The following is a 19,334-nucleotide window of genomic DNA, read 5'->3' on the forward strand; positions in this document are numbered from 1 at the left end:
GTTTCAGAAGGATATCGAGGCTGTAAATATCGATATAAAGGGCCGCGGGGCATCTGATCTCAGGAAGGAGAGAAGAGCTGTTTCAAGTTGAGCCACATGAGGGCCAAGAGACCACGAGGCGGAAAATCCGGGCTGTTACTGTGGAAAGTATGAGTCCTAGGTAGACCTTTGAAGAAAATTTCCTGTCAACACGCCTGGTTTCGGGATGTGCATTGCTTCATGTCTCGTTGCTTGTTGCTCGGCCTGCAGCATCTGCCACGGATGAGATTGAAATATGTATGCCCCTCCTTGTGTGCCCGCCTGGACTGATGTCGATTTTGAAGATGGCCTAGTCGCGGATTCGCGGAGATTCAACGACCAACTTCGGAATGCATTTGCGCTCGAGAGTGGCTCCTAGTCCCTTGGCACCGTCCTGCATGTCATATCAGCCAAATTTTCCCTGTCGCCGCTGTCTGAGATGCGCACTTTCGAAAAGGGGTTCGAGATAGCCCGTACCAACAATGACAAACCCAGTTAGTGCTCCGTGTGTACTAGCAGAACCCATGCATTGTTCCCCGGTATAACCGCCTTCGTTGAATCGATAATGGAGCACGTGGCCGAAATACGAAGACATCAACGGCCCCTGTCGATGCCCTCCTGCTCTCACCACACACCTCACATGTCTTCGATCTCGTCCTTGATGGGCACTTCGATCCTAAAATCTGCAGATTGTCGTTCGACTTGGCCTCTTAGAGCAGCCATGATCAAGATATCTTTGTTGAAGAGCGTGTGGCCCAGCCTTCCAATGTGAGCACCCTGGGGATCGCCAGGTATGCCGATAATCAAGGTCTTTTCCTCGCTGAACTTGCCCTTGTCTTTGAGGGCTGGCAAACGATGCTTGACTGCATCTGCACCCAGGATGGTGGCGATTTGAGAAATCTCACGCTCCAGATTTCCCAAGTCATTTCTGAGCTGCTTCGTGAGAAAGACCGTGGTGCCTGAAAGCAGATGTGTCAACCCAGTCTTGCCCCGACTAAGAGCATCCTTGAGGTTAAAATCCCACTGCCGCTCTCGAGATCTATCCAGCGGTAGATACCCTTCAATTGCTGGGAGTCGTCCAAGTCGATGTGCGTCAGAAATCCATTTCTCTGTCACGATGTCCATCCCCATGGCCACAGCCATGACCAGCTTTCCGGTCTTCTTCAAAGGGCCTTCCGGGATGCACAAAATTGTTGCTTTGTTGATTTCTGTGCTCACTTTGCCTCCAAGACGCCCAAAGGTTCGCATCGCAGGCCTTTTCTCTTGGATGCTGGTACTGCCGCTGAAGATCACCACAGGGGCAGCAGCAGCAGTATATTTCCTGGGGGATGTAAAGTCTGTCTGCCTGGTCAGTCTTCTTTTGGGGGATGCTTGTTCATTTGATAAGCTGCTGTCTGGAGTTGTATTTGTTGCTGTCGATGGCTCAGGGGGGTTTGACTGGTCAGTTGATGATTTCGCCACTTTCTTCTTTCGCGTCCCTGTTTGTGTTTTTTTGTCCTCGGAATTAGTGATTACAATGCTAACTTCAACTGAAACACCATCATCTGATATAGTAGACGGAGCATCCATGATTTCCGTACTCAAATCGGCGGCTTCAACCTCCGCAAGCTTTCGCTTGCCCCTTCGTTTCTCAGACGCTGACGCAGCAGTGGCATCATCTTTGCCTTGAAACGGCTTCTGGGCGTCAGGGAAGTTTGATGGAGTGTCCGCTATGTCTTCTGTAGATGGAAGATCTCGACCTTGCGCAGCGACATTTTCAACAGAGACAGACAAACATTTTCGCGGCTTAGGCTCATGTTCTGCCACGGTGGGAATACTTGGTGTAGCTTGAGCATTGTCTGACACACCCTTCAGCTTCTTAATTGAGTCTTGGTCGCTGGTACAAGGCACATCCTGCGGCGTACTTGGGACCCCGGACTCGCCGAGAACCTCTTCAAATGTTTCTTTTTCCTTTGCCCGAGTTCCATCCTCGTCCCTACCGTCTTGTGGCGATGGAGTTGGGGAGCAAGTGGAATTGTCGGAGTGGTCCTGGCTGGCTGCGTTTACCGCCACTGCCTCGACATCCACCGGCTCCTGCAATAGCTCTTCAGTTGGCAAGCGTGTCTCGGTGCATGGATTGACTGATGGTAGCGGTGGAGGTCTCATGGAATTCGAGCCTGCTCCATCCATATCACCCCACCGAAGACCCCAACGGCCAGATGGTCCCACGAAATGGACGTCGGTGCCCAGGATGAAGGACTTGTGGTGAGAGTCAATGGAAAGAGGCAGCTCAATGTTGACGCCTCCGTCACCAAGCACACAACATGGACCACCGCTGTCATTGAAAGTGCGGAGGAGGACGAAGGTCTGGTGAACCTCTGCGATATCTGGTCAGCTTTGATTGAAACCCCCAGCGGCAAGCTCATACCAAGACAGAGGTTAGAATGCCGCACATCCATATCGGGGGTGACAATCAGGGCATCTTCTACTGGGTCATCGGGAAGATAAAAAGTCGAGCAGTCACCTTCAATAGGCAGTTCTGTGAGGATCTCAGAGCCGACTGCCGTGAAATAGACGAGCGATATGGTACCCATTCCTCTCAGTACAACAAATCGTCAGACAGTGGGCTGAACAAATGAAACAACAGGATGAAAAGGGGCGCGAGATTGATGGAGCAGCGTTGTTGAGGTTTCGAGGGAGCGAGTCCTTTGGCTGGTGAAGGGATTTTGAAGGTGAGCGACACTCCTGCAACTTGATGAGCTTGGCAGCAACCAGCATTGAACTTCACGCTTCATTCATCGATAGTCACTGGACGCCCTCTGCCTTCTAGTGAATGTCCTCATTCACGATGGATGAAGAGGTACTTAAGGATGAAGGGACTCTACGGGAAGAACACCCTGACCGGCTTGGTGAGCAGCCGGCCGTCTCTCCCCAGATGTTCCCACGAGCGAAGCAGAATACTAGTATGTTCAGGGGAATTGCGAGTAAGCCAGCAGCAGCAGCCACTACCCAGGCCTTGGTCTTTCTGAGGGCAAGGGCTATATTTACACGGTGTCTCAGTTGAAGAGCTCCTGTACGGTGGTTCATAGCAGCAAGTTTCAAAGAAGCCTCCTTTTGCAATCAGTCCTCGCGCTGGCGATCGGATTTTACAGCCAGCACTGCAGCAGGCTCTTCGCTTCGACTGTGGTTAAATCATGCCTTCCTATTTGGCCAGGCTTGGATGAGGGTGGTTGGGGGGTGCTGCTGTCTAGAGGGAGAGAACAATATGAAGTCCTTAGTATTGTTCTCGATGTCTCTGGTTTACCGCCTTCGTCTCTTCATAGAGCAGAGGATGAGGATGAGGAGGAGGAATTGAGACACGCCGGTCTAGGATGTGAAAGACTTGATGTACAAGATACCAGCAACGATGGAATGAGGGTCAACCAAGGGATGGACTGACAGCTGATGGTTGGAGACATTACCCAGGGGCGGTTGAGGTACAAGGTGAGGAGGACACAGAACTTTGCGAGAAGATGGAGTCTGAGGACGCAAAGTCACCTCCATCTCACTTCTTCTCGCTTCTGCTTCTACTTCTGCTTCTGCTTGACTTTTCTTCACTGGCCTTCCTTCACTTTCTCCCTCTCTATCTGCCTCACCTCCTCAACCAAAACCCAAAAACAACACCCTCAACACCTCTCACTATTTCTGCATCACTTTCTTCCTTTTTCTCTTCTCACTGTCACCACATCACTTCTCTACTCCTTCAACCCTGCTACAATCTCTCCGTTGCCTCAATCGTGTCATTGACCGCCAATCCCCATTGACCAGCATCACTGTCTTTGGGCCAAAATCATCATGGCTACTGCGGCGTCTGTTGCTCCTGGCAGCCTGCCAACGGCCGGAGTTGGCGGCGCTCTCTACGACGAGGCCTTCCAAGTCCCAACATACCCGGCTGCTCCGTTCAACAAGGTGACCTGGCGTCTCATTGACACCTGGAACAACATCAATGTCAACTACGACACCAACCGTGGACTCGCAGCCGGCTTGGTCTGGGCCACTTTGGTCTACCTGCTTGCTCTTACTCCCACTCGCAAGAGAACCACTCTGTTCCACACCTTCATGCTCATCGGCTTGGTCTTCATGCTCATCAAATTGATGATCGACATTGTCTCGTCTCTCACCCCTGGTCTCCAGTCTTCCTCGGCTTATACCTTTCTCACCCTCGACTTCACTGACAGCATCTGGACCAATGACTTCGTCGCCACTTTTGCCACCAGCCAAGTCACAGGATGGTGTGCCTTCGTCTTCGCTGCCATCTGTCTCTGGCTCCAGGCCAAAGGGTTGATGACCGGAATCAAAGCCCGATACCCAATCGTCTACAAAGTCATGTTGACATATCTCATCCTCACCTCGGTGGCTGCCTTTGCTGCTGCCATGGCATACAGCATCCAGCAGATCTTGCAGCTTGGCCAGAGTGGCGCTGAACAATACGACGGCCTCGACGAAGCCTACAATGGCCGCATCGCATATCTCGCCGCTTATACCATCTGCATTGGAAGCTTCAGCCTTGTCTCCATGGCCTCAGTCTTTGATATCGTCTGGAAGCGTCCTTCCTCGATCGTCACCAGGAACAGTGCATACGCTTCAGCGTTGAACCTCATCGGCTTGTTGTGTGTCCAGTCTTTTGTGATCCCATGTAAGTGCTTCCAGTCCCATCATCGCCTGCCTCTGATAACGCTTCGTACAGTCATCTTCTGCATCCTACAGATCGTCCCCGTGCAGACTAGCATGCTGCACCCGGAGATCATGCTCCTCCCATCTGTCTACGTGATGCTCCCTCTCGGCTCCCTCTTCATGACCGTCAATTCTACCGCCGTTGACGATGCCGAGGCACAGAAGGCTTCGCCACTGCCGCCGAACTCCATGCCGCCAAAGCCTGCCTTCTTCGCCGACAGCGCTGCAACCTTGACTACCACCACCACCTCTGGTGCTTCGCGACCCTCGTCCTATACGCTTGATGCTGGACATGGCAAGTCCGAGACAGATCAGGAGCTTGGCGCCATTGACTCCATGGGCACTGCTACCGCTGAGAATAAAGATCACGAGGGGAAGGAGGCATATGTCTCTGAAAAGATGGTTGTGGTTTGAACAACATGCCTCTTTCCACACGCCGGCTTTCCATCGCCATACCAAGGAGACCAACAATGCTACCTTTGCTTGCGCTCGGTCCGAGAAACCTGCATTCTCGGGAGCCAACAAAACCCCTACCCACCTCAATTCCACAACGCCATCTACATTGGAGGATCTCTTCTTTGCTGTGGTGATATGTGTTCACAAGGTGAAAGATGCACTTACGGCTTGGGGAAAACTGCATGGACTACCAGGCAGCATTGATCGTCAGTGAGCATCGGTAAAGTGGCAGTCAAACATAGAAAAACACATCACATCACAAATCATGGATGATGGACGCAGAGGATGGCTTTTCTTGAGACACAAACGAGAACAAACACACAGACAAAACCACATGCGCTGTGCTTAGCTGGATGGCAACGGTGGAGGACGCACCTGTGTGCCTTCGGGATCACATAGCTAGCTAGCCAGCCGCAGGAAGTGTGCTCTGAGCTTGATCGACATGCACATGGAATGAAATGTCAATAGCCCAAAAATCCAGAGAGGAGTTTACCCTGGGCATTCTCTCGGCCACTTGCTTCCTCTTCGCAGTCTGAGTTTACCTGTCAGCTCAAGCCTCTTCACTGGCCTGGAGCAGCTTTCAGCTACAGGCACAGAGGTTCAGCAAGATTGTAGGGATACCCTCGTTCGTGTCATTCGTGTCCTCTCGTCGAGTCATTACTATCTATGCTCGTTCTCAACCAGAATTAAACCGTCACTTTCCTCTTGACCAACCTCACCCAGCGTCTTCTTCTCCACTCCCCAGTTCTCCCACGGCTGTCCACCCTCGTCGCCTCTTCCCAATCCCTCACTGCAACAGCGCCACTTTTCTCCTTCTTGTCCCTCTTTTCCCGCTCCTTCTCCCTCTTCTTCCGGGCCTTTTCCTCCTCCCTGGAGTTGTTTTGTACACCTACTTTAGGAACGTCGTAATCTCCGTACGCAAGCCAGAGGTCATCGTCTCTGTTGACGCCGGACCCGGGCGGCGGCGGAAGATCCCACACCCAACCCCCAAAATCGAGATTGATGCTTTCTCTTCGGTTTGTGGAGATTCTTCTTAATCTCGTATCGTTGTCGTTTTTGACGCCATCGTTGTCGTGGTCTCCAGGTCCGGATGCGGCCTGGGCTGATAAAGGCCCATCGATATTCTGAGGCTCGTCGCGATTGAGAACGTCGTATTCGACACCCACGACGAGTCTCTCATTGACCCATTCCCCAGCTTCGAGGTCTAACTCCCACTTTTTGGATGCCCACTCCCATCCCTCTGGCGGTTCAACATCTTCAAAGAACCGGGTACCCCTCGGCCTGTCGCCTGCGATTCGTGCTGGGGAGAGAGGATCATAGGGAGAAGGCGTGAAGAGATGGGGCTGCCATTCAGCTGCTTTTCCACTAGAAGCGGCACTGGCGAGAGGACGATGTTGTAGTTCGAAGATCTCAACTTCCCTTGTCTCTGGCGTCGTTGACAGGGTGATCTCAGAGAACGTAGCGAATGCAGATTGAATCGCATGCGGTGTGGCAGGGAGGGGGATCCCATGGATGTACTTTTGGTGTTTAAGGGTAGGGTCGTTCAATGCAAGGCTTGCTTGAATTTCTGCTTGCTTTTGCATCTTCAATAACCATGCCTGTGCCCTGGGGTGAGAAGAGACGATGGCAGCCCATCCCAAGACAAGGAATATCAATCGCCAAGGAAGCAGAGACGAGGTGATAAATGAGAGCGTGGTCAGGATGATCAGATATAGAAATAGTTGGGAAGAAAACTGCTCGTCCGAGAAATTCGTTGCTGGCGTGACATTTGCCACCAGGAAGTCGTGCGCGTTGCTGAAGTCAGCCATGCTGTTCTGTAGGTCCCGCATATTGCGGAAGAAGTCTTTTGAGGTTTCAGGGGCGGGCTTTATGACCGCGGCTGGGGCAAGCGCTGGGCCTGTATATGCTTGATGGTAGTCTGTCGTCATGTTGGTGCTACTCGTTGGAGGCGGCGGATGGCGAGAAGTGAATGCTGGGATCATGATGTAGAATAAAGCTATGGCCAGAGGAACCACGACAAGGAGATATGGGTCAAGACAGATGAACGAGTACGTCGCCAGGAAGGACAAGGTGTGAGTCGGCGTATGCCAGGTAAAGAGGCGGATGAGACGATTCTGGAAGACGAATACGATGCCGATGCGGGCGTTGAAGCGGCGGAAGTTGTATGTCATCAATGGCAGGCTAAATGCAGGGCGAGAGACATATGCACTTGAAGGGACGTTGGTTGGACTGGTTGATGGGTCATCATCACCATCGTCAGATGGGACAACCCGTTGAAGGACTCTGGGGAAATATGTCAGCATTGGTTATATAACGGCTCATATCCACCATTGCTCTTCAAATAGACGTGCATAGCTGTTGGCATAGAGAGTTTAGTATCGAGAGAGATGCATACTTTGCAAACAGGCGGTCCTGGAGAGAGATTCTCCCAGCTGAAGAGGGTGTGGCTTCATTTCTTCCGGGCTGAGAGGCGGTGCTGTCTGGTAGCTGGATGTTCAGCTTCGATGCCAGGTGCGCCCTCTTGGACTTGTGCTTGTTACTTGCAATGTCTGCCTCGGAGGATGAACCATCCACGTCGCTAGAGGGACCGGCGATGAGCGGAAGGGGCTCATCACGGTTGGCGAAGGCTTCGGCTGTGTATTCATCCATGATGAGTATCCTCTTATTCTGAATTCACCCTCTCATCCTCGATGATATGTCAGGGCGCTAGAACCACATTGCACGAGGCGAGATCGTGTGATGTCCGGGGATGGGAAAGGTGGTCGGCGCGATGGAGTAGTCGGTCGATGAACGAACATGTGGTAACCCACCGACGCCTCTTTGGGGCACGTGATAATGCAGCCACACGTGGCTTGTATGTGGCGCCCAGCCCCTTGGTGGGTGGTGACACGAAACCCGGGTTTGGCATTTGTCGCGGTACCCGGAAAGCCTGCATGCCACTCCCTATCCTTGCACTGTGCAGAGAACCCCGGGATTTTCCACGCTGCCGTGGCCTCACAAATGTGTAGCGAAGCCATTTCCAGGACTTTTAATATTACCCATGACCGAGGATCGATTCGAGACGAGATTGCAGAGGTTGATTGTCCAGCAATCGGCCGTGCTAGTGGAGGGCTTTGTTTGATAGCCAATCTCTGCACCCACCTGGAGAGCTAGGGCCACCTAGGGCTGCTAGGCCCCGTTAAGCCTCTGCAATACGCCCAATGCAGGAAAGCCACACCTTATGGTGGCAGAATGGTGGGCAATCCGTTTGGCTCCTCCACTGGGTGCCACTTAGGATCGCCCCCAGTGGCCCCCCCATGGAACCCTTAGAGGCCCTTAGAGCCAGCCCAGCTCAGGCTGGCTCAGGCACACGGCCACCGTAGCCATGGATGATTCCCCCCCAACCCCTGTCCAGCTCCATTCTCCCATTGCTCTTCGCAAGCCCAGAACGGATGGACCTGCGCTGTTTCTTTGTCGAAGCCAGGTTTGGGAGGGTCACTTTTTGGCAGTTTGATTATTGTCACCGCAACATCACACATTTCCCCCCCAGGCCCTACCCTGGATAAACAACAGATTCTCTTCAGCATCCTTTGGCATCTGTATCTTGAAACAGCCTCAACCGGGGTCATTTCTTGCTTTGTTTTCTGATCCCGTTCCATCTCATCCGGCTGCTCGGAATCCTCCCCTGACGGCATTCCAAAGCACGCGTCCGCCACGTCGAACTGTACCTAGCCCACGTACCCAGTCGGACACCCTGGTCCACTTTCTCAGAGAACTTGAAGGTCGCGACAGGGTCGGTCTGACTTGCAACTCTGACCGCAAGCCAACCTCGACCATCCCAATGGATTGAGCACCAGCCTGGTGTGGCAATGTCGAGGCTCCGGCAGTGAATGACCGGAAAACTGTATGTGAAAGAGACGGGACAGGGGCAGTGGCACCTCTCTCGCCATGCCTTACCGACAGAATGCATCTGCAACCACACAGCCTAGCAGTGTGAAGGCCAGCACTACGAGACCCGACGACTTGGATAGCAGTGGTGGTACGAACTTGATGCGATGCCACTGGATACCTGCAGCAGATGGACCCCAGCTGACTTTGTGTGACGATGCAGTCGCCGGCGCAGGAGTCGACACTCTGCCCTCGTCCAAGAAGCAGCCGCCTTCTTCCTTCCCGACCGCCTCCATGACAGTATCGACAGCGACCACCAAACGCGACTCTGGTGAAAATGCCACCACCACTCGCAGGAGGCAGTCGTCCATCCCCAACGCCGCGAAGACCCCAATGGGTCCGCGTCCTCTGGATTATGGCAGCCTGGGGAAGAGGTGGGCATCGCAGTTTCCGGCTGTCTCGTCATTGAAAGCTAACTCGTGCCTTCTACGTTCTAGGTCGGCCAGCAATTCGATGACTCCCCAGTTCAAGTCTGTACGAGGTGCCTCTGCCGTTGCTTCCCACGATCCGTACACCAACGAGCTATCCATCAACGACATCTCCAGATTCAGCTTTGCATCCATACAGGCAAAACCTCCGACCCGAGACGACCGTGATGGCTCATTGGATTTTGGGGATTTTCTGGAGCCGACTTTCAATTTCGACGATTTCCAAGACACGATTGTTGGCACTGAACCCAGTCTGAACCATTTCCCTCTTCCTGGCCGGGGGACTGCGGTCAAAGCCCCTCCCCCATCCGACGCATCTGCACCCGACCAAAAGAAGACACTCTCGCAGCCTACGATTCCCATACCATCTCGAAAAGGATCAGGTGTAGTCCCAGTGACCCGCAAGAGTTCTACGGCCTCGAACACCTCGCGGAATTCTGTCAAATCTGACTCGATGGCCACTGCCACAACTTCCATCCTCAGAGGACGAAGACAGAGCCATTTCCCGCCCAATTCATTCAATAATACAAATGGTGGTCCTAAAGCACCGAGGAAGTCCGTGGGTCCTGGCACCTTTGTTGCTCCAGATAATTCAGAGAAGTCAACCGTGAGGAGACGACCAAGTGCAGGGGGAAGGAAGTCCAGTACGGAAAGCGGCAAGAACTTGTCACTGAAACATTTGTCTGGTCGGGCTGAAGAGAGTGGTACAGAAGACATCAAAACACCAAGCACAACCAAATCAAGGACATCGTTAGCTCCCAAACGACAGAACTCCAAGGATTTGCTCACCCCCTCGAGGACACCAGATCCGTCTCGGTCAACCTCTACTGCAACTCATCACACACCCACGAGAAGGAGTGGCACGCCTGGAAGGACAACCACTCCAGGTGGAAATGTTGACCGTAACCGTCGGATTTCCGTTATGCCTCATCATGCGACTGGGTTAGGAGCTCGTACCGTCAGCCCAACCGATGCTCGCCGCATGAAACGAATGTCGATTGTTCCCCCAGCACCGCCTTTGCCTCAAAGTCGGATCTCCCAAGCTCCCCCAACTCCACAGCCTGAGCCCATGCCCCAGCTTCCTCAGCCCGACCTACAATCTCCTGCCATACCCAACCGGAAGAGCTTGACGCCGTCTTCTTCAAGGACCACTCCAGATCCCAATCGAAAGTCCTACAGCTCAGGTCAATCTTTATCATCAAATACTAGTTATAATTCTGTCCGAAACGCTGTCACCAACCCTGCCAGGCTTCCCCAGTCAGTCAACTCTTCGAGATTGCCTACAGCGAAAGCCCGGCTTGATATTTCCACGACGACGAACTACGAGTTGGAAGTGCCGCCTGTGCCCGCAATACCGAAAGCTTATGAATCTCCTGGGAGTGAACTCGATCAGCCCTTCTTCTCGGCGAGGTCTTCTAGTCTTCCACCGTTTGATGGAGCTATCTCTGCGAGTCCCGTGGTATCTACTGTAGCTGACGCTATGAAAGCGTTAGAGACGCCTCGAGCTTCCAGCAATACCTCACATAATTCCGCATCTCAACCTCAGCTTCCTCCAGTCGAGCCAGAGCTCAAGCCAAAACCACAACCACAGCCGCAACAACACCCGCAGACTCAAGCAAAAGCAAACAAGAAATCGCTCCAGACGCTTAGACTACCGCCATTGAACCTGTTGCCCCTGAGCACACCTACCTCGGCGAAAATCAGGTCACTAAATACCAAGTCTGAACCTGGGGAGCCTCCGTCGACACCACCCGGAATTCGCAACACCATGAAAACGCCGAGTACACCGATGACGGCCTCTAAAGCAAGCTTCTTTTCCAGGGGACATAAAGACGAGGGCCCAACAATGCGAAGTAGCACTTCGCACCATGCTCTACGGTCCGATGAGCTACGGCCGCCCAGCGAGATCAGTCCAAGCTTGCCTGTATTCTCCTTTGAAGCAGACAAAACTCGTACGATTTCTCCATTTGTATCGTCGTCCCTGCCAAAGAGCAATGATGAATTTTCGAATTATATGCGACCCAACTTCATCAATGAGCTAAACAGGAACCCAAGTCAGCCGCGACCGAACGGACCTCGTGCACCTAGCTTCTCGGTTACGCCGAAAGCCGACGCTCCAGCTGTCCCGAGTCCAGCAGAAAAGCAAGTCGAGAGCGAATCTGTCTTTTCCACAACATCACTCAGGAGGAAGTTGAGTCGAAAACGGAGCGAGTCAAAGTTGCCGGAAACAGTGACGCAGGACGATGACTTGTCCAAATATGATAACATGCCCCCCCCAAAGCTTCCAGCATCCGCAAGCTGGGCAAATGCCCAAGCTGGTGCCGCAAGCCCTCAACGACCGTCCTATCTTAGGTCTAGGAGACAGACATCTACTTCAAGCACAAATAACGGTCCCGAACGACAAGCAAGCTTCGATAGCACGGCATCAAACGGTCGTCCCTCACTTGATTCTGGGAGGATACTTATGGTGAATTCGAACCGGTCGGGATCTGTATCATCTAGCACGCTCAACCATGTTGCTCACAAACCTGCACAACCACGACAACCAGATCAGCCTTTGGATCGCGATGACCTGGTTGCAGAGGAAGAAATGAAGAAGCTCGCTTCGAAGCGGAAAGATTTCGAATCAGCGGCAAGGGAATTAGACGGCCTTCGAGCCAGAGCCCGACCTGCTACTCGCATGTCGCACGTCACCGCCTCTCGCATTTTTGACCTGAACATCTTCGAGCGAGGTGAGATTGTTGATTTCCCGGATGTCTTTTTCACAGGGACTTTGAACGCCCGGAAAATTGTGGGAGATCCGGGATCAGCTGCCACCAATTTTGGATACGATGATGAACGTGGAGATTACAACATCATTGAAGGTGACCATCTTGCCTACCGATACGAGGTTGTTGACCTTCTTGGAAAAGGTAGTTTCGGACAGGTTGTGCGTTGTGTTGATCACAAGACTGGGATTCTCGTTGCAGTGAAGATCATCCGGAACAAGAAGAGATTCCATCAGCAGGCTCTTGTGGAGGTCAACATTCTGCAGAAGCTCAAGGAATGGGTAAGTCAATACTGTGGGATAGAAACTTTCACTTGCTCACCCAACATCAGGATCCTCATAAAAAGCACAGCGTTGTCAATTTTGATCAAAGCTTTTATTTCCGCGGCCACCTTTGCATCTCCACCGATCTCCTGGGCATGAACCTGTACGAATTCATCAAAGCGCACGATTTCCGAGGGTTCTCGTTGAAACTGATCCGACGATTCACGAAACAACTCCTTCAATGTCTGGTCCTTTTGCAACACCACAAGGTTATCCATTGCGATCTCAAACCGGAGAATATCCTCCTTGCGCATCCCGTCCATTCTGAAATAAAAGTGATTGATTTTGGTTCGAGTTGTTTCGAGCACGAGAAGGTGTACACTTATATCCAATCCCGATTCTATCGGTCGCCCGAAGTCATTCTGGGCATGTCTTACGGCATGCCCATCGACATGTGGAGCGTCGGCTGCATCCTGGCCGAACTTTACACCGGCTACCCAATTTTCCCTGGGGAGAACGAGCAGGAGCAGCTGGCCTGTATTATGGAAGTCTTCGGCCCACCGGAAAAGCATCTCATTGAGAAGAGTAGCCGGAAAAAGCTCTTCTTTGATTCGATGGGTAAGCCTCGCTTGACGGTATCTTCTAAGGGAAAGAGAAGACGACCGAGCTCCAAGGATTTACGACAAGTCTTGAGATGTGACGACGAAGCATTCCTGGATTTCATTACTAAGTGTTTGAAGTGGGATCCGACACGAAGAATGACCCCTCACGAGGCGAACAAGCATGAATTTATAACCGGAATCAAAATGAGCTCGAGCGCTGCCAGGAGGAACACCCAATCTGCCGTAAACTCTCCGGTCAAGAGAGGGAACTCGTTGACAACCGCAGTGGGCACCAGACCGCTGCCACAACCTCCAACGACACTGAAAGCGCCGATCTCGAATCGGCAGGAGACCTCACCAAATAAAGCCGGACCGCGGCGCCAGTCAACCATGACTGGAACGTTCCAAGCCACAGCACAAGCCAAGCGGGCGTCACATGCAGCGATGACTTCGTCAGCGTCGAATCCGAATCTCTCCAGGCTGACTGTCGGTCAAAGGAGCATGAGTAACAGATCTGATTTAGCTGCTGCTGCCGCCGCTGCCAGTTTGGTGAAGTAATGATGTGATCTTGAGTGGCTATCCTGGAACCACGTACCTTCTTTGCTGATGGATGTTGCCTGTTTCTAGATCATGTGGTGCGGACAGCACGGGGAGACGCGGATGAAGACGAATTTCTTACTATCATTAATGAACATATAAAAGCCTTCAGCATAGCACAAGCATTGGGGATGGAGCTGGACCGGGCACAGGATGATGACTGCTCCGGAAATTGGCGCACGGCATTGCTATGAGTTTGGACGGGCTTGCGCAGAGCCTTGCTGAGACTTTGATACTGTATACCACGAATGAATTAAAGTCGTTGGGCGGTCTGGTCTTGTATGCTTCGTCTGCTAGATCTTGGTGGTATATCACCGCCAGGGGCCGACCTTTGAATGCTTGGAACTCCGCAGCTAGACAAGGCTACATACCGCTTTTTGATTGCCCGGTTCGATTCGACATAGCCAAGTAGAGAATGTGAGAGGCACCACGACTGGAGTTGAGCGAAGCGGGCTCAAAACCACGCGTCCACAGTTCAAAGCCTGCATGGGCGCGGTATGAGTCTGGGAATACAGCATGGTCGCTAGAATGCAGGCTGCTTCGGTGCAAAGATCTGATAGATGTTGATATTGAAAGCATTACTGAATTGCAGAGAAAACACGAGAAAGAGTCCCCACTCCCTTTGCGCTCACTGCCGTTCTGCTCAAGAGGAAGAGAAGCGCAGTTGGCAGATTCACAGCCCGCCCACAAAGGAAATGTGAGATAAAACCCATGCAACGCAGACACTTTTGCTCGTCTCCACTGTATGTACCATGCCCATATCCCCGTCAGAAGAGTCGTTATTGGATTTTGTTCGATCTGCAGGAGACAGACCAATGCTGTATTGATTCATAGCTTGCATGCGTTGTGTCTGGCTGGCGGCTGGCGCATGCGAATAAAAGAGCAGAACCCCCGGGTGTGCGGTTTCCCCGTCAAAGAACCCGACGCGCGCATCATTGTCTGTCTTGTGGTTCTATCTTGCATTCCGCCGTCCTGTGCTCTTCTCCAATCGTCGCCGCTTAGCAGCATTCGGCAAAGCATTCGCAACAGTCCGCGCAGCATTCACATCCTTCTTCGCAGACGAAGCAGCAGCAGAGGGCAGCAAGACTATCAGACACGGTTAGTCGCTATATTTCAGTTCACAGGCCCATTTCTTATAGCACCCAAGGCCAGATGGAAGGGAGTATTATTTCTTACCAAGCGCTCAAGCATCCACGGTCTTGGTGCCGAGGCGCGGGTTGTGGTGGAGGATAGTTTTGAGGCTGCTGGTATGGCATACCGCCCTGCGGTGGGTAGTAACCTTGTGGAGGACCTTGAGGCGGGTAACCTCCCCCATAGCTATGGAAGGACAAGAGTTAGTGAAATTGCAACAAAAGACAGAAGTGGTGATGTCAGGGGAAATGCGGTGACAAGCGCGGTGAGAGTGCTGGCGCAGTAAGAGAGGCAAGCAAATGCACATGTGTTTGTGCTCTCTTTTCTGGTCGCGCGAGCAAGATCCAAAGCGCGAAGGGCAAAGCAACAGAATAGGCCGGCGGTAAGACAGGACGTGAAATCAGGACAACTCACCTTTGCGGAGGGTATTGGGGACCACCTTGGTAGTATTGTTGGTTCGACATTGTCGTGGTGATGTGAGAGTAGAGTCAAGGAACGATGGAAGGCGAAAAGAGAGTATTGCCTGATGGGCTTGTGATGATTGCGAGAACTGAAGTTGGTCGCAAATGTGATGAATGAATTCAATGAAGTTGATTGAGGCGGAGGTGGAAAGTAGAAAAGGGATTTGGAGATAAAGAGGGTCTGGTTTCTTTGGGTCAGGCGATAGCCGCAGTCGGTGCCTAGAAGTGGCAGAGTGGGTGCCCAAGAGGGAGGCGGGCACGAGGTTGCTTGACCAAAAAGCTTGGGAGCTGGTGGTTGCCAAGCCTAGAAGGTAGTGCCTAGAGCCTAGAGAATAAGGTCTAGGGGGGTTGGGCTGTGTCTTATAAGGGGGCTGGCTGATGCTGGGGTCTTCCACGTCTGTTGTCACAGAGTTTGTTTGAGAATTGTGAAGCGAGGAAACAAATCCTCCTGCAGTGCCTTTCTGATATAGCACCTCGTACTCCGTATTCCCTCCCAGTCTCCAGATTCTTTGGGCCAGGATGGATCCGCCTCTCCAGCAGCTGTTGCGCATTGGATCGACCTTCTCTCCCCTGCTTCCAGTTGCCTGATTGCGCAAACCCGCAGGCGCAGCTGAAAAGCACACCCTCTCACTGGCGACGGCTCGTCTCCGGCCCATCATCCAGCACCAGTCTTTCATCGGCTAACTGCTCAGCCACAGCCAAAGATCAGATGAACAGCTGAGACTCGGCCAATGAGACGTGCAGTTGCTGCTAGTATATCTGCGTGTACTCGGCACAGCCACTCGGTCGCCACACCTGAGACGCGGGCACTGTCCCATGCGTTGGCCATCGTCAGCCATTGCCAGCTCCCTGAACCACGAATCCATTGCGCCTCGAAAGAACAGCCATAGCTATCTCGGAAAGAAAATTCACACCACATGCTTGTTGTGGGACACAAGTCAAAGATCGTACTGAAAGAATGTCGAGGGAAACTACATGTGAGACCATCGTTCGTCAGCCGTCGGCGCCTCGTCGCTCACGAAGGCTATGAGATCGTGTCCTGAACGAGTCCCGAACTGATCAACAGCTGCCGTCACTTCAACGATGGTCCTGGGACTTGAGGTCAGAGACGCCACGCGCCGCGTGACCACTCATGCCTGCCAAATTCTCGGAGAGGATGATGCACATCTCAATGCGACCTCCTACCATGACAGGCCGTTCAATCAGGTACAACAGATCTTGCTGAAGCAACCGCGAAGCTGTTACAGCGGCCTGACATTGTGTGCCTTGGGACTGAGCAATTTTCAGGATATGTTGTAGCTCTTCGATGTGCAGCTCCATGAGGCTTCGGCAGTGCAGCAGACTCGACAATGCTTTCGGATCAGGTTACAATGAAACCTTTCGTGCAACTACAGAACCTGAAGTGCCCATCGGTGGTCGACCTGTATATCTTGAAGTCGACAACGGGCAATTCAAAATTCCGGGCTGTCGAACAGGGCTATATTTGCGAAGCAGGATGGCCGTGTGATTATAGCACGCCAATTCAATTAGACAGCCACTTTGAGCAGCTCCTACATGAGACCCTTAGCACGGGTTATAAAGACGGGCAGGGTGCGCGTAGCGCCATGTACAACACGAGCGTTCTAGTCGCTGGTATACTGATTCCAGAGCAGCAAGTTGGTTTAGCATCATCAACAAGTAGAAGGGCTCGTCTTGTAAAGGATGAATGCTTACAGCCTGGTGTCGGCTGGCCGTGAAAGATGACGGGTCAATAGCAGGGTATCTTGGGCTGGCGCATCCCATCCTTACGACTGAAATTGATGATTCTCTCGCGGAACACCACTCTTCAGTCCCCGACACCATTCTTTCGGGAGGGCCTCGTGGATCCCATGTTCGCCCAGCCATCTGACGGGAGTGCTTCAAATTCCGTATTCGGGGGGTACATGACCATTAGCGGAGTGCCTGATCTGTCTGATGCTGCTGTGAACGCGGCTCTGCCTTTCGGCTCCGCACCCATTGGAATCAGCATTGCTAAGACTATACTCAGGGCCTTCAGGTTGACTATAGTCTGACTAGTGGCTACCATTTTGGCAACGCTGCAGGCTCTGATCTCCTGAATTCGATCTCCAGCAAGCTCTTGACGTGGCTCCAACTCAGCTGAAGTCACTCTTGAACATCTCCAAGCCAGCAAGGATCTGTTCCTTTCTCCCGGCATCTCTGATCTTGAAGTCCGCCCTGAAAGGATTTGGACCAAACATATTAGTCGCCGGGAAATCCCAAAGGTCATATTTCAATGGCTTCCCAGTAACTTCATCAATCGGCGCCTTGACATCGAAAGCCCACAACAACCGCGCTGTGAGAATGAACAACGAGTTCTCCGCCAGATTATATCCAGCGCAGACACGTCGGCCGGCGCCAAACCCCCAATGATCTCGCTGTCGAGGATCTTGCACATTAAGGCACTCGCCAGCCGTCAAACTATTGGCCACGGTGTCCAAATACCGATCTGGATAGAAGCGTTGAGGGTCGGGGAACAAGACGGGATCGAAGTTCAGAGCCCAAACGTTACCGACAATGCATGAGCCTGCGGGGATGAAGTAGTCTTTGTAGACAACATCACCCTGGTCATCAATTCAGTATGGAGGATGAAGAAAGAAGGAGAGCCTTACAGTGCTAAAGTGTTGAAAATGATCGTTTGAAGCAGTACGCCATCTCAGCACTTCCTTGACCATGGCACGAATATAAGGTAGCTGGTTGAAATCTTCAAATGTCGGCATCCGGTGGCCAACAACGTTATCCAGCTCTCTGTGTGCTTTTTCGACTGTCTCAGGAAATGCAACGAGTCCCAAGATCAAACTGTTAAGCGTAAGCTGTGTGGTATCTGTCGCCAGCCGTCAGTAACGTCGACGAAAAGGGATGGTCATGAATCTACCACTTCCAGCCTCAATCATGGTCCCAGCGACATAAGCTGCCTGGTTCTCAGAGATACCCATCTTGGGATAATCAACCTCCATAAACTTCTCCGCGAAACATCCAGTGCGGATTCCTTTTGCCATCTGGGTTTGCAAAGCTTTCCACAACCCGAGCCAGAGTTGTAGCTCTTTCTGATGATAGGGCTCATACTTTTTGCGCCACCACTGTAGAGCTTTCGGTAACTTTTCCAGGACTGGATACTGGTCAACTAAATGGATCTGTCCAAAGCATTCGGCGAATATCCCCGTTTCGGTGTATATATCATTGAGGACTGGATCGTCGACGGTAACGATCCGCCTGCCATATGTTGCATACATGATTACACTTGTCGAATAGCGTTTGACATGGTTCCAGAAGTTTGCAGGCTCGATCAACAGATCGTAAAGATAACGTCGCGATTCGAGGTCTTGCGAAGGTTTCATACCATCTGCAGATTTGACCGTCAAACAGCGATGGACGATAGCACGAATGTCACGCCATTGTTTTCCGTATGGCTGCATGAACACATGTAAGTATTGGTAAGAGATGAGTCAGGGAACGTATGTACCATGAATAGCATTCGGTATCCGCCAGACAATACGCCCATGGCAACTCGATTGACACCTCTGCTTGACGTCAAGTTACCTTGCCTATCAAAGACTTCCTGTGAAGTTCATTAATTCCTGGTGCAGCTGATCCAGAATGGGCGAGACTCACTTTGATAGCCTCGGGGGAACTGAGGACCACCCAACGCTGGGTTCCCATCTGAATCTGATAGATCTCTCCAAGCTCTTGGGCCCATTTGACGAGCTGTGACTCGCTCGGATTGTTCGTTACTTGGCCTGTGTAGATGTGGGAATGGCCGCTGAAGAGTCTTGCGCCAGGTGGCGAGGGAGGGGCTCGTAACCCTTTAGGGATTCTAGGTCCTCCAAGGCCCAAGGCATGGTAGATAGCGGCGACTGCTCCCAGTAGCAGCACAAAAGTGGCAGCGTGCCAATATACGGGCATGCCATATGTGGCATTCCACAATGTTGTCATAGTATAGAGGGCACGAGAAGGC

General features: G+C 52.2%; 5 protein-coding genes across 5 annotated transcripts; 2 read left to right on the forward strand and 3 right to left on the reverse strand.

Moving 5' to 3' along the window:
- Positions 1–654: 654 nt before the first annotated feature.
- On the reverse strand, positions 655–2,591 carry Z520_09617 (uncharacterized protein; the record flags this gene model as incomplete). Its single annotated transcript, XM_016780111.1, has 2 exons — positions 655–2,375; positions 2,426–2,591. 2 exons carry the CDS (start codon positions 2,589–2,591, stop codon positions 655–657), a joined length of 1,887 nt encoding a protein of 628 aa, XP_016628694.1.
- A 1,240-nt stretch (positions 2,592–3,831) lies between these two features.
- On the forward strand, positions 3,832–5,124 carry Z520_09618 (uncharacterized protein; the record flags this gene model as incomplete). The annotated part of the gene is made up of 2 exons (XM_016780112.1): positions 3,832–4,672; positions 4,724–5,124. The coding sequence occupies 2 exons, from the start codon at positions 3,832–3,834 to the stop codon at positions 5,122–5,124; spliced, it is 1,242 nt and encodes a 413-aa protein (XP_016628695.1).
- A 728-nt stretch (positions 5,125–5,852) lies between these two features.
- Z520_09619 (uncharacterized protein) lies at positions 5,853–7,815 on the reverse strand (the record flags this gene model as incomplete). Its single annotated transcript, XM_016780113.1, has 2 exons — positions 5,853–7,449; positions 7,562–7,815. 2 exons carry the CDS (start codon positions 7,813–7,815, stop codon positions 5,853–5,855), a joined length of 1,851 nt encoding a protein of 616 aa, XP_016628696.1.
- A 1,278-nt stretch (positions 7,816–9,093) lies between these two features.
- Positions 9,094–13,712, forward strand: Z520_09620 (uncharacterized protein; the record flags this gene model as incomplete). Its single annotated transcript, XM_016780114.1, has 3 exons — positions 9,094–9,467; positions 9,531–12,570; positions 12,621–13,712. 3 exons carry the CDS (start codon positions 9,094–9,096, stop codon positions 13,710–13,712), a joined length of 4,506 nt encoding a protein of 1,501 aa, XP_016628697.1.
- A 3,763-nt stretch (positions 13,713–17,475) lies between these two features.
- On the reverse strand, positions 17,476–19,312 carry Z520_09621 (uncharacterized protein; the record flags this gene model as incomplete). The annotated part of the gene is made up of 5 exons (XM_016780115.1): positions 17,476–17,943; positions 17,992–18,203; positions 18,255–18,789; positions 18,843–18,938; positions 18,992–19,312. 5 exons carry the CDS (start codon positions 19,310–19,312, stop codon positions 17,476–17,478), a joined length of 1,632 nt encoding a protein of 543 aa, XP_016628698.1.
- Between the last annotated feature and the right edge of the window lie 22 nt (positions 19,313–19,334).

This window comes from Fonsecaea multimorphosa, assembly GCF_000836435.1.
Source record: "Fonsecaea multimorphosa CBS 102226 unplaced genomic scaffold supercont1.25, whole genome shotgun sequence".
Lineage (NCBI taxonomy): Eukaryota > Fungi > Ascomycota > Eurotiomycetes > Chaetothyriales > Herpotrichiellaceae > Fonsecaea > Fonsecaea multimorphosa.